Source organism: Meleagris gallopavo, chromosome 1 (genome assembly GCF_905368555.1).
Source record: "Meleagris gallopavo chromosome 1, MGAL_WU_HG_1.1, whole genome shotgun sequence".
In the NCBI taxonomy this organism is placed as follows: Eukaryota; Metazoa; Chordata; class Aves; order Galliformes; family Phasianidae; genus Meleagris; species Meleagris gallopavo.
Genome location: NC_139404.1, coordinates 42398329 through 42415398, shown reverse-complemented (window position 1 = coordinate 42415398; position 17070 = coordinate 42398329). Strand labels below are relative to the sequence as shown.

At 36.7% G+C, this 17070-nt stretch overlaps 1 protein-coding gene across 3 annotated transcripts in view; it reads left to right on the top strand.

Moving 5' to 3' along the window:
- The window catches only part of KITLG (KIT ligand), a 54346-nt gene extending 44894 nt beyond the window's left edge, over nucleotides 1-9452 (top strand). For 2 of the 3 annotated variants that reach the window (XM_019613664.3, XM_010708899.4), the window contains 4 exons: nucleotides 2447-2556; nucleotides 3056-3132; nucleotides 4356-4439; nucleotides 5278-9452. In XM_019613664.3, coding sequence (XP_019469209.1) covers nucleotides 2447-2556; nucleotides 3056-3132; nucleotides 4356-4395 — 227 coding nt within the window. In that variant the 3' untranslated portion in view covers nucleotides 4396-4439; nucleotides 5278-9452. The remainder of the gene's footprint in view (nucleotides 1-2446; nucleotides 2557-3055; nucleotides 3133-4355; nucleotides 4440-5277) is intronic. The other variant, XM_085222536.1, reaches the window with a different exon arrangement.
- Nucleotides 9453-17070: the final 7618 nt, after the last annotated feature.

Here is a 17070-nt window from a genome sequence, read left to right as displayed (position 1 = left end):
AGTCTCAATTAAAGGGATAAAAACTACTAGCAGCCAGCTTGCCTCATTTCCCTTCACTATGGCAAAGAATCTGGGAGATTCTCCAGACTGAAAATTCTCCAACCTGTTCTATCTTAGGTATTTAGATAAATGGAAAGCACATGATAAAATCTGCCATGACTCATTTCATTCTCTCCAAATTTTTCAAGAGATATTTTTCTTGACTCAAAAATAAATCTAACTGATATTTTGTTATTTGCTTTTTAAAAGTAGATTTAGGTTACTTAAATTTCAAATTAACTCAAACAGAATGAAATTTTTTTTTTTTTTTTTTTTTTTTTTTTTTTTTTTTTTACAATTTGACTCTATTTAGGTTCTGTCCCTTGATTTCAGGTCTCCACATGGAAAACTAAATATATATCACTTTCAATAGATGCTGAAAAAGCATCTGCGTTGTAGATATCTTCTCAGAAATCAGATTTTTCTACTTCTAGATATCTCATTGTAAAGAAAACTCTTCTTTATCTAAGACTGTCTAAAGTTAGTGAAAATTTGTAAAAATTATCATGCCAGACTAACACTGATCTCCCTGAATGCAGACTATTTCTTTAGAAGTTGACATAAAAATCAACATGCTTGCTATATCATTCTAACGGGCATTACAGAGCAGATAGAGGATTTTGAGGTTAAACAGTATGCAAAAACTTCTTATCAAATGACTTGCTGCTTGTGACCTGAAGAAATGTTTTTTCCCCACTTTCTCTATTTTTCTTTATAGAACAGAATCCAGAAAACATGACCATTCCCATAAGTTCAGTGTTATAACTAACCAGTCTCACACTGGGAAGAATGATTAATGTAATTAGGCAAAGCAGTGTTGCATTTTAATTGACTGAACACAAGAACATTATAGAAATTTTCTCATCTGAATACAAGTTGCATTAATTAATGATAGGATTTTTTTTTGTTCTATACCACATCAGTTTGTCCAGATTTCTAGAAGTTCAATTTTTATAAACAAACCTCTACACCTAACCTAGGGCAGACTTTCATAAAAGATATGTCACTCCTGTTAATTTCCACTCTTTTCAACTGACGTTCACTTCTGTAGAACTCTTTCCCTCCTCTTTAGACAGATTTCTTCCCAGTAAACTATCATCTATTCTGTTCGACCAATGTTTCCTTCTAGTGCAATGAGCCTACTGATGTAAGTAAAATTCAAGCCCCTATCGTCAGAATCTAGAGGTTGTAAACAGTACATAACAAGGGATGTAGACTTGTTTTCCTATAGTTTTCTCTATGGTAACTCTAGAAATATGGCTTAATTTCAGAGAAAAGATATTTGTGTAAAAGCTTATAACATGACACGCAGAAAAACTCAAGAGAGTGAAAGTGAGTTGCCAGTTAATTATGAGAATGCTCCTTTCTAAACTGTTTTCTCAGTGGCTCTTTAATAATGTACTAAACACACATTAATTGACCCAGTATTTCACACCATATGTGCTTAGAAATTTGCTGTTTGTGTAAGTCACTTGCACAGATTTCTAGTCCTACAACTCCATTTTCATTTCTGTATCTAATTACCTACACTTTTTCTATGCTTCCAATTTGGTTCTTTTGCAATAATCTGACAATATACCCTCCATTTGAACTGCAGACATCAAATTTTGAAATTAATTGCAAGCCTGGTGTATGGTGTCTAAACCGGCAGTCTCCTACAGCTCACTTTGCATTTCAGAAAGTGGATCCCAGGGTAACTCCATAGGACTTTTCACATCCTGATCTTGATCAAATAACTGGATAGCCTCGTTTTAGTCTTGGTATGCATACAGCTCCCTATGAGGAGAATGGAATTGCTTATTCTCATAAAAGACTAGAATTAGGGCTATTCTGTATAAAATGCAAAAAGCTATCAAGAAATGGTAGCAACAAAATAGCACACAGCTAGACTTAAACTTACAAGGTTTTGATCTTATTGAAGTCAGCAGGACCTTACTAGGCAGACATTAGAAGTAGAGTCAGACTTATTATTGTTAAATCAAGCTCTGTGTCATATGTGTCTGATGGAGCTTAAACAAATGCATGAAGTGAGTGTTTTGAAGTGACAAATATTTTGTCTTCCAAGGAATTACTCTGTGATACAAGATAATTAAATACTGATAAAAACAAAACTTCAAAGTGAGGGAAAAAGAATGTGCTCTACAAATGACAAAAAAGATAATCAGTCTTGGAACTATTAAACAGAACAATTTCATAAGGGGGATGAGCATCTCTGTGATCAAAAAAAGTTCTTATGATATTTTGGATGACATTCACCTCATGTACACAGCATTTTGAAGTATCTGTTTTGCTATCTTGATGCTATTATGTAGATAGTGCCTAAAAGTGCTCTTGTTAATAGTGTTGCCCTGAAGATGGTTTTCTGCCATAAATCTGTCTTCACTAATGAGAACATCTGTAATTGCAGAAGAGGCACTTGGCTTCATTAGCAGCTCCAGCCTGCAAGGGATCAGCATAGCATTGACATCATTGCTGTCTCTTCTCATTGGATTTATTTTGGGAGCCATATACTGGAAGGTAAGATATATTTCATTTAATTGTTTGCATAGTTATACTATATTTCATGGCTATAGAAAAGCTGGAAGAACAGAATGATTTTGCATGTGAAAATCATAGACCTCTTTTTTGATCTTCTCTGAACTGTGACATGCAAATATAAAACTTTGTTGTCAAATTCTTCAGTTCCATCACCAAATTATAAAACTTGTCTTGTCAGTTTGATATCTCTCTAATTGGAAATTAAAAGCATAGGATTCCCCTAATTACCCGGTTCTTCTGTTATGTCTTGAGATGAGTTCCTATGGTTTTAGCCAGTGTGGCATTTTCTACAATACAAAATATTTAATTGTAAAATTATACAATTAGGAAATGTGTATTAGAAGGCAGTATTTTACCTACATTTTGCAAAATGATTTTGATATTGAAAATCTGAAGCAACTTGGAATATACAACAATTGCTTTCAGAGTTTTCAAATAAAGCTTTAGAATATTTACATTTATTGCATTTTCTTTCTAGAAAACACATCCTAAATCCAGACCAGAAAGTAATGAAACTACACAGTGTCATGGCTGTCAAGAGGAAAATGAGATAAGGTACAAAGTTCCACTTCACACACACACACATATATGTATAGAAATGTAACATTATCTTTGAGAAATTCTTTCTGAAAATTCCTCTCTAGTTCTCACAATAAACAAACAAGCAAACAAAAACCAAACCTACAAACAACCAATCAAACAAGAAAACTAAGCCACACTAGCAGGGTTTGCTGTAGGTCTGAAAAGTATGCTTAGGATCTGCCCTTTGAAGGAGATCCAATATGAAATATAAGAATTAATACAGAGGAGATTTCTGTGTACAAAATAATATTAACAGGACATTACCAGTGACTCATACAACAAGCAAGGAATAGTGATGAAAAGAAGCAGGTTTGAAGGGTTATCTTACAATAGAAGAATGGAGCCAACCCAGGATGTCTGAGACCTGTAGAGGAAGCAACGAAAAGAAGTGAAATTTGTTATTTTCTGTGGAAAGGGACCTAGGGATAGTTTTAAGAAAGAATATTTCATGTTACTATAATTCATACTAAAATGTTTTGGGAGTATTATTTAACCTTCTATTTCAGAATCTTTAGTCACTTTTAAACTGTGAGGAATTATAACACCTAAAGGAGATCTACCAGTCTTCTCACACTGTATGAAATGCCATTATGCTGCCTATGGTTGAAGACAGGAATAGGCAAAATTCTGATCTAGCAGTTTTTGGTTATGTGGACTACAGTTTTCAGAGTTCAAACCTTCTAGGATAATACATTATTCAAACGTTTTTTCATCACGTACAGTTCATATAAAAGAAAACTGCACATTTACCCAACGTATGATTTGTCAAGAATAACTCATCCAGCACCTCAGCCTAGCAGGTGTTAAAATTTGTGAAGCCAAACATGAATCTTCCTTCTGACTTCACAGGAAATATGAAAAATGACTTTATAGAGAGAGGAGGAAATAGAGCCATTAGGTAAATGCAGGAGATGACCCTAAGAGGAAAATGTAAACAGGTTACATATTCACTGTGCAGTTTTGTTTTTTTTTTTCTCCCTTTTCCCTGAGAAATTCTGAAAATTCATCAGCAAGTAGGAAGAATCTGTTAGCAAACATGTTTTAATACTTCTGGCTCAATTACAGATATTTCTTTTTTTATATGTAGATGGTTTTATGTTAACTGATAAAGCCTTCCATTGTAGTTCCTTGAAACTGTAGTAATAGCACCTACAGTACTAGCGCTGTAGTAATAAAGTACCTATTTTTTATTTCAGTATGTTGCAGCAAAAAGAAAAAGAACATCTACAAGTCTAGCTGTTGCTTTTTCTCCCTCAACACTGTTACTGTTTCATGTACTGGTAAGTTCTTGCGGTTAAAAGTGCTACCGTAGGATTAACTTCTATCTGCTGAAATGTGGAATTACTCAGAGTCCATTTGGGGGAAAAATAATGTAATAAAACTTATTATCAGTAGACTTGCTTTTTGCCTAGGAACTTTAGTTGGTAATTTAATTAATCTTGTATCATTAATTCTAGCTTTTGGATTTTAATGTAAACATTAGAAAACAAAAGATGCCAGAATTCTGAAATGAAGGATAACTGCTGCTTCTCCTTTTTGGTGTGATGGCCAATATGGAAAATACTTCAGCTGTTGTCCCCACAGCTGTTTCAAAGCAGTGTAATCTAAAATCACAGTCTTTCAAAAAGCAGGATAGAACTGAACTTCTTCCAGTTGTTTACTCAGCACTGTTTGCAGGCTCCATAGCCTTATCAGATCCATCATTCTTGTTTGTATGTAAGAGGGGCAAGCAAGAATGATGGAGGGAGCAGCGAATGTAAGTGAGCTTTCCTGTCCCAGCAGTTATCTGCAAAAGGAGCATTCCTCTGGCAAGGGCAATCTGACCATGAGAGTTACGTAGTCACCATCGACTATCGATACGTATCGATATTGAGATGATATCAAAAGATTTGCTGGCAAATGTGCTCTTGAATCAAGAAGTGCCATGAAGTCGAAATACACTGGAATAGAAATATTCTTTTGTTTCTGAATTAGGGAATGCCATGCATGTATCATGAATATATCTGTTTCCAAAATTGTAGGAAAAAATGTCTGTGTTACGTCTGTGAAAAGCTCTACTGTTCAGTAGCATAGAGAAGAAAACTAATGAGCAAAATTCTAATTGCTCTTTCTCTTCAGGCAGGTAACAGTTCCATGTTTGCTTCATAAATGAAGCAGCTTTAAGCACATTCATATTCCTTCTGGAGTGACAGACTGAGTCTGCATCTGTTGTTGCTGCCCATGACTCCATAGATATGACATAGAAATGAGGACAATTTGTGTTTCTTACTGTGAAACCAACACTGAATCGAACAACAAGAAGAGTGTGCACTTAACAGGACTATATCTTATGTGAATATCTACTATATGTGGCATTTGGGGTTTTTAATTGCATTTGTACTTGCATCTGACTCTGACAAGAAAGTACATGTCCAGAACAAAAAACATCTTTCAAATGCCTCTATATGGAAACATTGAAAATCATAAATACCTTTGCATCCTTAATTTAAGTTCTGTGTCCTCTACCTTACCTTGGTGTCTTCAAATGGAATTCTTTGAACTGAGAGAAAATGCAGAAACGGATATAGATAACACATTCTTCAATACTGTATATAAAACTTGAAAGTAAAGTCATGACGTGGACCAGTTTACTAGCCTTTTACTTATAAAGAAGTAAGTAAAGACTTTTGACTTCCTGGCAAAAGTCATGTGTACAGTGACACGTGGCCTCTGTTGTATGCCAAGTGGCTACATGCCCACCACGGAAAGCCTCAAGAGTTCATCAGCTTTGGTGGCGTCTGCTCAGGAGAAGCAAATACTGGATGAAGACAAAGTAAACAGGACATTACAGTACATCATGGAGCTTTGAAGCATTAGGAGTAAATGCTGGAGATGTGAACACTGGTGAAATTTCCAGCCATACCAAGAGAAGGGAGAGTAAAGAGTCTGAGTTGCGTTCAAACATCATAATAAAGACAAACCCATGAAATGCATTTCAAGTGCTGAAGATGCATGCCATTGATAATTTGTTTTCAAATGTATACCATAGAAAATCTGAAAGATCCTGAGACTGTATTTAGCTTTTACTTACGTCAGCTGTAATTGATATTTGCATTGTGTTTTTAATGATTAGTAAGCTTTACTATCCTGACATTCTCCACTCCTAAGATTAATTCTCTTGAAACAAAAGAGAAAGGCTTTAATTTCCACTTGTCTTCTACAACTAGTGCTGCTGTAGCACCCATGAAATCTTATACAGGTTTGATGTACAAGCATTTTCAAGAAAATCCTAAAAATACTGTGATAAAAGTTACAAGTACAGTTGTGCATCTTTTCATCTTGACTTTTTCTAGATAATGGTAATGAATCATTTATCTGTATTAGAGGTTTCTACTTTAGAAAGTAAGGGTGGTTCACTTCAGATGACAAACTGCCATCTGTCATCAAACTGGCTTCGTCAGTAAGAATTTTAGTTTGAGTTACTTGAAAATGTTGAAAAAATAAAAATAAAACAAGGAACACCTTATTAATGTTTTGCAGAAAGTTGGAGTTCTCTCTAAAGTATAGTCTAACTTAACTGTAAAATCATAACATTTCCTGAGTCGGAAGGGATCCCTGAGGACCATCAAGTCCTGACTCCACACAGGGCAATTTAAGAGGTAAACAATATATCTAATACCATTCTCCAAAATCTGCTGGTACACTGACGGGATTAATTTTTAAAGAATTTTTAATCATCTGATAAATTTTCTAAGAGCCACGCATAAAAAGAGCATAACATATGTATAATATAATGTGTGTGTGTGTGTGTGTGTATGTGTGTTATTGGTAAAACTGTTTTGGCTTTCATACTCACTGAGACAGAAAAACCTCAGGACTTTATTATGATGACAGAGCTTATATGTGCATTTAGCTACTTTGCTTGGAATTTTGACACTACTGAGGTCAATGGTGAAATTTCTTTTGAATTCACCCATACCAGGATTTGCTCACATAGATCTAATTTTTTCTTTTCTTATACTAAGGCCTGCCTGAGTGTCAGAAAATAATATTTTGCCCACCCTGGGTATCAGGAAAGTGTTTTCCAATCTCATTCAGTTGCTATAAATTAGCATAGTCCCATTAATGTTAACAGAGCTTTGAGATTTTTATAATCTGAGGAATGTAGCTTAAACTAGATGAAAAGAAGCTTGGTGAGAGAATCAGACCTTTTTTATTCAGAAGTGCAGGAGCACTCACCACTTAATGAGAAATAATCAAGATTGCTCATCACTTCTACAGATAAGGTTCATTGCAAATTTTAGATCTGCAAAAATTTGCCAATGTATAGTTCTTTACTCACTAGGCCTACAAACTAAATAAGAGTTACCCTGAAAGAAATGTCAGCATGACCAAACTTATAGGAAATGTGCACCTTACTGGTTTTGTGAAGAATACTGTATGTACGTTTTGACAGAGCTGAAAAGTATCAACCAACAATAAGTGGAAGCCACTATCCTTACATATTTTACAAAAAAAAAACCATATTTCACATTGCTACTTTGTATGTACTCAAAGCTAGTTTATATATTCTAAGTTTCACAGTATTTTTCAATGATTCTTTTAAACAAAAATTTGTATTTATTAACATTCTTTGTTCATGAGAAAATTAGTTTTCCTATACGCATATTTTCCAGAAAATCAAATACACAATAACATTACATATTGCTGTGCCTTAAATTATACTTTGACATTCAAAACACATGGTGTTTTAGAGTCCTTAGTATACCATCTACCCATAAAATAGTGAAAGATAAAATGGCATGTTCAAATGGAAACATACATTAAGCCTAGATAGATGGTGACAAAATATTCATGTTCCAAGAGTAAAAACTTAAAATAGTGGATATGTCACCTTCATATGTCACATTCTTCAATCTCTGCTATGGAGTAAAGCAAATTGAAGGGTACATGCAAACTCAAAGAAAGTTCATGTATATAACTTCCAGTCTGACATCACAGTCTGTTCTGATTTTGAGTATGCACTGAACATAGTACAACAGAGTAGCAAAACTGTTGATAGAGCCCACGGTTTCCCAGTTCTTCCTGCCCATTTTTGAGAGATTTGAACAAAATATTAGGTGGTCTCAGCCATTTTGCAAGGCAGAAGGACATTTCTGGATATTTATAAATATGAATAGACGGCAAGTGGATGGTACGACACTTGAAAATGTGATCATAAAATTATTTCAAGGTTTCTGTGCCCAATTTATCTATCCACCAAGGAGGACTTAATTTTACATGCATTGAAACTTTGAAAAACTGCTGATTTGAAACCAATTCTATGAAAGTAGTGGTGGCAGAAATAGTTAATTGCTTCTTTATCCAGCTGTAGACTATCTGACTTCTGAATAGTGATCACTTCTTCAGACTTTTTGGGTAAACATTGTATTAGCTCAAAAATGAACACTCTTACTTTTAAAATGAATTTGGGGAAAAGTGAATGTTGGTTTTGTGTGTTTTTTTTTTTTTTTTTTTAATAAGAAAGTCAACCAATTTTGCTTCAGATTTCTATCATTTTGTGAGGAACTAACATTTTTAAGTTTCCTTTGGCATTTTTGAGTTTTGCATGCAATTAATAGTGGCCTTGTGATAATAAAAAGCAGATAGCGATATACGGAGTAACTCAATGTGCTATTTTAGGTATGTGTTTACTTGAATAAATTAATGGTACTTATTTAATTACAAGGTCATAAGTAAGCTTATGATAGCACTAATGTGCTATACTATGGAGTATATGTACAACCTGCACATGTTTTAGATTCTGATCTTCACCAGCTCTGTTTTCTCTGTTGTTCTCTCTTTGTAACACAGTGAAACTATTCAGTACACACAGTACAAATATTAAATTGAAAAGTTAACCATATACATAAAGATATTCTGATTTAGATTTACATTTAAAATTATCCAACATTCTTCAATTCAGGAATCTGATCTCTATTGAATGCAGATGTACAGTGATGGTGGCATGTTGCTATTATGTTATTGAAGTGATAGAACGCAGTAACTTCAGACTCTTTAGTGATAGAGACACAGACGTTTGCTGGTTGTATCATGGGCAAATTCATTTATCTCAATGTAAATGTCAGCGCAGTCTTGCATAGATACATTCTGACTGGCAGTAATAAAATTTATGTAATGTGGTGTGTATGTATATATGTGTCCTCTTAAAGATAGACGTTTTCCCTGATCCTTTTTTATACCAGTTCAAATTTGAAATTTACATTATATACATATACTTTATTGTTCTAAATAAAGATATTATGCACTGCCAAGCAATGGGTATGTTCCTCTGCTCTTCTGCGTCAGTTCTAGGACTTTCTGAACATCCTGCTGTCTTCTTGCAGAATTTCCTGCCACAATATCTGCTACTAGACGCAAGATCCTTCATAATCATTCATTTCTTAATCATGCATTTAGAAGTTTTGTGCCACTAAAACATACATCCTCATTATCAACCTCCAGTTCTAATCTGTAGTGTATCTCTGATTATGCAAATTATTCCAGCTTCAGAATTAAAAGTTTGTTGTAACTCCTTAATGAGCTTAACATTGTTTGTGCCAAGCTTTAAGCAACCTTTATCATCCCATTCTTGCTATTGGCCAAATACTAGGATTTTAATTTAATTTACCACTGAAAATTGGGATGTTTTTGATGCACACTGCAATAAATGGCATTTACAACTCTTCAAAAAATATATAAAATAAAAAATAAATAGATGGCTTTCTAGTTGAGACCTGAGGTTATCCCACAAGGATAGAATCCTGCCTTTCAGTTTTTGAGAAGTTGTTCTGGTGTTTTAGTAAAAAGTCCAGGACAAAAGATGGGGATAGGAGGAAAACCTGAGTGCTTGGGGAGCTCAGGCATCTCTCCCCTCCCGAGATTGAATAAAATAATTCCAGCCTAAGAGGAAGAAAAAAACCTTTCAACCTACCTCTAAGAAATGCTTTCAAAACTATTGGATGCAAATGTAGGAGGCTTACAAATAGGAGTGAGGTACAGACAAGACTGTTGAAAAGGAGCAGAGAGCAGTGTCAATGTGCTGGGAGATGAGAAACAGGATTTAAGGATGGCAGAAAATTTAGAGCATGGGCAAGAGTGAAAGATGTTTTTATTCTGGGTACAAGAAGAAGGACAGACATGATGGGACTCATGATGAGCAGACTGGAGCACCTCTTCTATGATGAAAAGCTGAGAAAAGTGAGAGATTTGGCTGTTCAGCTTGGGGGAAAATAGGAGGTTCCTTCTGAACATGTGGAAGAATTTCTGTGCTGTGCAGGTGACAGAACGCTGGCACAGGTTGCTCCTCCATTGAGATCTTCAGAAGCTGCTAGGCCATTGGCCTGGGCACTCTGCTCTGGCTCTGAATGAGTAGAGTTACAGTAGATGGACCCAGAGGTCCTTGCCAACCTCAGACATCCTGTGATTCTGTGATTCTCTGATGAGCTTAAGTTGCAGCAGGGCTTGAATTGATGGTGTAGCAGAAGTTCATGACCTGAGCGGTAGTGCCAGTGGCATGTGTGGGTTGAAAGTACAAGGCACACTTAGCTCAGCTAGAGTTAAGTAAGTACAAAGTAGCTGCAGAGTATGGAGATGAGCATAATGTGGAAGACATAATATACCAAAAAGGAAGGAGGCTTGATCTAGAAGTTATATAAGACAAAATGAATGGCAGGGTGTCATAATGAGAGCTGTCAAAACAGCTCTTACCAAAGTCAGGTTCATGGTAACTGTAGTTCACACAGATAAGGGGAAATGGTTTTAAACTGAGATAGGGAAGGTTTAGGTTAGATATTAGGAGGAAGTTCTTCACACAAAGGGTGGTGACACACTGGAACAGGTTGCACAAAAGAAGTTGTGGATACCCCATCCCTGGAGGCATTCAAGGCCAGGCTGGATGTGGCTCTGGGCAGCCTGGGTTAGTGGTTGGCAACCCTGTACATAGCAGGGGGGTTGAAACTGGATGATCTTTGTGGTCCTTTTCAACTCGGGCCATTCTATGATTCTATGATACAGAAAAGGATGAGTTAAATACTGAGAAATTAGACATAGCTTCAGCCAAAAAGGCACCAACAAGTTGGTTTTGGTACTCCGACGTGTTTTTTTTTTTTTTTTTTATGATTTACACAATGCTGACTGAAAATTCTCCATCACCACCACCACTTAGTCTGAACTCTGGTGAACTACACGTGCCAGAGGATTGAAGGAAACAATAAACTTCAGTTTTCCAAGTTCAGTGTCTCCAAAACAATTAATATAATCATTTTATTTTGTGGATGAAAACAAAAAAAGTCTTTGTCCAAGAGATGGCAAGCATTAATAATTTTCTTAATTCTGTCAATCAGAAAAACACTGTTTATTATGCTCACCTACTGTTTCTTGGTAGCAATACATTTGAACAACTTAGCACTTCTATAAATTTGCAATATTTTACATCAGCTGTGCTCAGTGACTCTAGTGTATCTTTATTACATTTTAACAAACATAGAGTACTGAACATTTTTTTGCTTTTGAAAGTTTCTGAATGGCAGTATGTACATTTATTTGCTGACATTAATATTTCCTTCTGTGTTTTAATGAGTTGGGCTTTTTCAAGATTTCATGCTATACTAACGATTTATGTATCCAATCCCTTAATGCCTTCATGCAGCCATTACTGTTAAATTGTCTTCCAAAGTTCGAACTTTCTGGAGAGATTAAGTTTCCCAATAACTACACTGAAGCATGTGCTAATACAATCAAGTTTTGTATTGTTACATGCTTAAATTGAATTATTATGTGCTGATGTGTAACAGAAAATAATGTAAAATTAAAGCAGATGACCATAATTGTGAAGAATGCAGAAATGGAAATTCAGCCCTCTTTTTCTTCCACCGTATCCTGAGGAAAGTTATTTCAACATGTAACAGGAGGAATCCCTAACGCAATTATAGCTCCTCAGACTTATGTCCCTTTCTATATGATCCCATGATAAGCAAGTGGGAACTAAAATACAGACTAGACTTGTTTTCCAGGCAGACGTGAGCATTGGGCTTCTGGCCAGTCACAAAATACAGGGACAATTTTCATTCCTTATTGGCAAAGAAGATATTTTCTTGAGCTCATGGTAAAATATTCGACTGAGATCACAAAAGCCTCTTTTGTTTGTCATCACTTCTGCTGTGCAGGATAACAGCATGATAGTAAAATTGGCCCAGTTAGAATAAAGAAGCTGCAGAGCAGAATGTATAGCTTTTGTCAGTTTAAGTGACTAGCCCAAGTGACAAAATGTCATCTGAGAAATTTCACCTTGTCATCTCCTACATTGTGATTGATGATTATTAGGACCCCAAGGGTTATTTAATCTGTCATGTTCTTAAAGTTAAATATTTTAGGCCTTCCTTTTTCTCAGCAATGCTGTCATCATTAACAAAACATAGAACAGCCTTCACCTTCATAAATGACAAAGTGGGGATGTGTCTCAAAACCAATTAATAGCATCAGTGAAAGGAGAGACATAGCATGTAAATCTTTTGAATCGCATCCCTAAGAATAATGCAATGAGTTCTTTGGTGAAATTATTCCTTTGCAAGAACTTGAGTAGAAAGTATCCCACCAACATTGCTGTACTGCCTGGTGTTTTGTTTTTAATTTTTTATATTATTCCAGAAGAATCCAGTTATCTCAGCTTTGTGTTTTCATCTTTTTATTCTAAATATTTCAACCGTTGCATCAAAAAATAGTTGTGCAGATGAATAATGCCATTACAATCTACAGCAGGGTACTTATCGCATTTCAAGTAGAATTGCTGATACACAGCAACCCTTTAAATAAGCACATTACAGTACACATAATGTAGTGTGTGCATGTGTGTGGGATGGAGGGGTGTTGGGATGGAAGGAAGAGACAGTGCTAAGACTTAGCAAAATTTACAGGTAACTACTGTGAACTTCAGTCATATACCCTGGAGGAAAGCTGGATGTTACAGAATTTCTTCAAAAATCCAGTCCTTGGCAAGAGCAAGCCTCAGGATTGCCAAATCCTATACACTGATCAAAAGGCTCAGTAGGAGCCACACCCTGTGATGGCCTCCACAGCCATCTGCAGATCAGCACCATCACCTCTCTGTGACTGCATGTGCCAGAACCAATGTGCTAGCATCACACATACCTACATATCCCTGGGGGCACCTAAAACAAATTCATCCATATCTCCATATAGGCCACCAAGGTGGCAGTTCCACTGAGATTCTAATTCTGTGTTGCATGACTCAAACAGGCCATTGGCTTTTCAGCCTGGGCCATATGTAGAAACTCCAAACTCCCCAGATCCTTAGGTTTCTTTTCTTGTATGCATACACCTTTAAATCCTGCAGCTATCCAGACTCTATGTCAGCCTCAATCACTGACATCCCATGCTCTCCTGTTGAGTCACATTCTGCAAATTAAAGCTTTTTGCAACTCAGTTATGTTTAGCAGCCCTACTACAGCCCTTTATGAAGGTAGCAAAGATTTGAGTTGCTGTTTAGGAAGAAAAGACTTCTAACTGTTTAGCTAAATATTAGACTTTTGAAATTGTCCCAGATGGCTTAATCTCAAAAGTTGTTATGTAATTTAGATAAACAGTGAGATGACCAGAACAACAAAATTTGGACACAGTAAATCTATAATTAGGGAGCTGCTACTTTGCAAGGTGTATTACACAGCTGTTCATATGCTGGTTATGAGCACAGGAATTCCCTGTGAGTTTTTCGTCAGAGAAAAAAATAGTTGTGTTGCATAGGTATGTTAATCCTGTTATCTCCTAAAAAGGAGAGGTGGGTGTCAGCCTCTTCTCCTGCATAGCTAATGATAAGATGAGAAGTAATGGCCTCAAATTGTGCCAGGGGAGGTTGAGGTTGAATATTAGGAAAAATTTCTCTTAAGAAATAGTAGTGATGCTTTGGAGCAGGCCGACCAGGAAGGTAGTAGAATCACTGTCCCTAGAGGTATTCAAGAAACGTCTAGATGTGGCACTGAGGGACGTAGTTTAGTGGGGATAGTAGTGATGGATTAGACTGTCTTAGAGGTCTTTTCCAACCAATAATGATTCTATGACAGCCCATCAAATTTAAGGTAGCAACAGATAGTCAAGTTTTTGTAATCAATTCTCATAGGGTTCCTGTTGAAAAAGCTGCCTGAAGAGACAGAGTGAAGCTTAACCACTCCTTGTGGTGAATCTCAGGCTGGTCTCGGTCTCTGATCACAGCCTGTGCTCATTTTGTTGGATTTCATCTTGCTCACCACCTTCTGTAATCTCAGTTCTCCAGCCACAAGTCCACTCAACCTCATACTCTTTCCATACCTTATATCCATGTCGATTACCCTCCCTCTTCATGTTGACAAAGGCTGAGAAACAGTGTACTTTTCATGACCCAAAACATGCAAGACATCCAACCCAACAGCACGTGCACCTTCTTATGGCCATCCAGTATCCAGATTTATGTGCACCATCTAGTCAGACAGCAAGAGAGGAATGTACAGCTTTGGAATGTTAATGACATGCATAACCTCTTCTCCTCACAAGGTCTCTCTGCAGGCTGTGGTGAGCAACATAGTGTCTGTCTTCATCTTACCTCCTATTTGATCCCAGGAGGCTCCCAATACATTTGCACATTAACCCTTATTCAAAAGGAGGGAGGAGCAGGGCCTTGCTCCTGACCTGGTTGGTAGGATGTTCAGAAACTCTATGATTTCACCTGTCCTCCTTCCTGTGGGCAAACACATTAATGATTAATCTACACAGAGAGAGGAGGACTCAGCCTTGTAATCCTTGGGTGTAGAGATGTGAAAGTGGATGTCTGATCTCTGTTCAGGCAAGACATGGACTCTGAAAGACAGAGCTGTCCCCTCTAAGCTTAGAAGGTGAAGTAGGTGAGCTTTGATTGGCACACAGCAAGGCAGAGCAGATTGAGATTGGTGAGGAAGGGATTGCTCAGCCAAGCCCCCTGAATCCTACTGTGCAGAACTCATCAGCAAATCAACATATTGAAAAAGTCATGGTTGCCAGATAATGTCCTCTGTGGAAGGAAAAAGGGAAATATCATTCCAATCATTAAGAAGGAGGGAAAGAAAGACTTGGGGAATTAGGAGCTGGTGAACCTCATATCTGTACCTGGAAAGATCACTGAATAGATCTTTCTGGAAGCTAAGTTAAGGCATATGCAAGACAAGGAGTTTATCCAGTCTGGTGGCCCTCTATGATGGAGTGTTGACATCAGTGGATAAAGGAAGGGCAATGCCATCTACCTGAACTTTTGTAAGGCCTTTGACATGGTTCCACATCACATCCTTTTCTCTAAACCTGAGAGATACAGATGTGAAGGCTAGACTATTTGGTGGATAAAGAATTGGTTGGACGGCCACAGGCACAGGGTTATCATCAATGGATCTATGTTTGAGTAGAGTTTGGTCGCAAGTAGTGTTGCCCACAGGTCTGTTTTGGGACAGGTGCTCTTCAAAATCTTTATCAATGACACAGATATTGGGATTGAGTGCAGTCTCAGCAAGTTTGCTGATGACACTAAGCTGAATGGTTCAGCTGATATGGAAGAAGGAAGACATGGCATCCAAAGGGACCTGGACAAGCTCCAAAAATAGGCCCACAGGAATGTAACAAGAGGGCTTTCTGCATAAGAAGTATAAGGAGTGGATGGAGCAAGCCCAGAGGAAGGCCCTGAAGATGACCAAAGGGCTGAAGCACCTCACAGAAAAGATGAGCAGCTGAGCTTGTTAAGTCTGGAGAAAAGAAAGCTCCCAGGAGATCTCACTGTGACCTTGCAGAACCTAAAGGAGCTCATAAACAGGAGAAAGACTAACTTTTAAAGAGTCTAATTGTGATAAGACAAGGGGAAATCACTTTAAACCAAAAGAGTAGAGATTTAAGCTAGATGTTAGGAGGAACTTTCTAATTAGAGGGTGGTGGGGCACTGGAATATATTGCCTTGAGAAGTTGTGAATGCCCCATCACTGGAGGTGTTCAGAATTAGGCTGGATGGGGACTGAAGCAGCCTGATTTAGTGAGTGGCGGCTCTGATCAGGGCAGGGGCATTGGAACGTGCTCCAACTTAATCCATTATACAATTCAATGATTCTGTGATCAACTATTAACCTATGTGCCTTTCCCAAGGGTTGAACTGGCCCACTAAATTAATGTGTGTTTATTATTAGGTATTGAATTCCTAAGGGAACAAAAGGCCAAAATTATATAATTAAGACTTTGTTTGTTGGAATTGAATAACTTTTCTGAAAGGGCAGAATAGACATGAGAGTAAGGAAGAAAATAGAAAATTACTGATTCACATTGACTTGTTAATAATATGAAACTCTTGCATATAAATCATATAGTTTCACATAGGGATTCCTAAATTGCTAATTTGTAAATGACTTTGTGCGTTGCAAATATCCGTCAAATCAGAACTGAAAGATATACATAAACAAATTTACTATGCAGTAAACAATAATTTTATTTAAAATTGTTTTTAAAATGAATCTTATTTCCACATCAAACTCTAATGTGTGATACTATAAAGTCATAAAAATGTTCTAGGAAGGGCAGGGTTCAAATTCAGGAGACAAAGGCAGCTATCATATGATTCTGGCAATGAAATAAAGCTTTTGAAATATCAGAACATGCCATCTACTTGATTTTGCTCCTCCTAGGAAGCAGCAAAACAAGAAAATACAAGTTTGTCTTTGAAGAGCATATAGTATCATTTGAAATAATTTTTCACCTAACCTGATCAAAACCATTTTACTGCACTTAAACAGTTGTCTGCTCTATCAGTAAGATATTAAACTTGCTTTCAATGTGCTAAATACAACCCTGAACTGAACTTATCTTGTGACTTATTCTTCATTAACTGCTCCAGTGTAA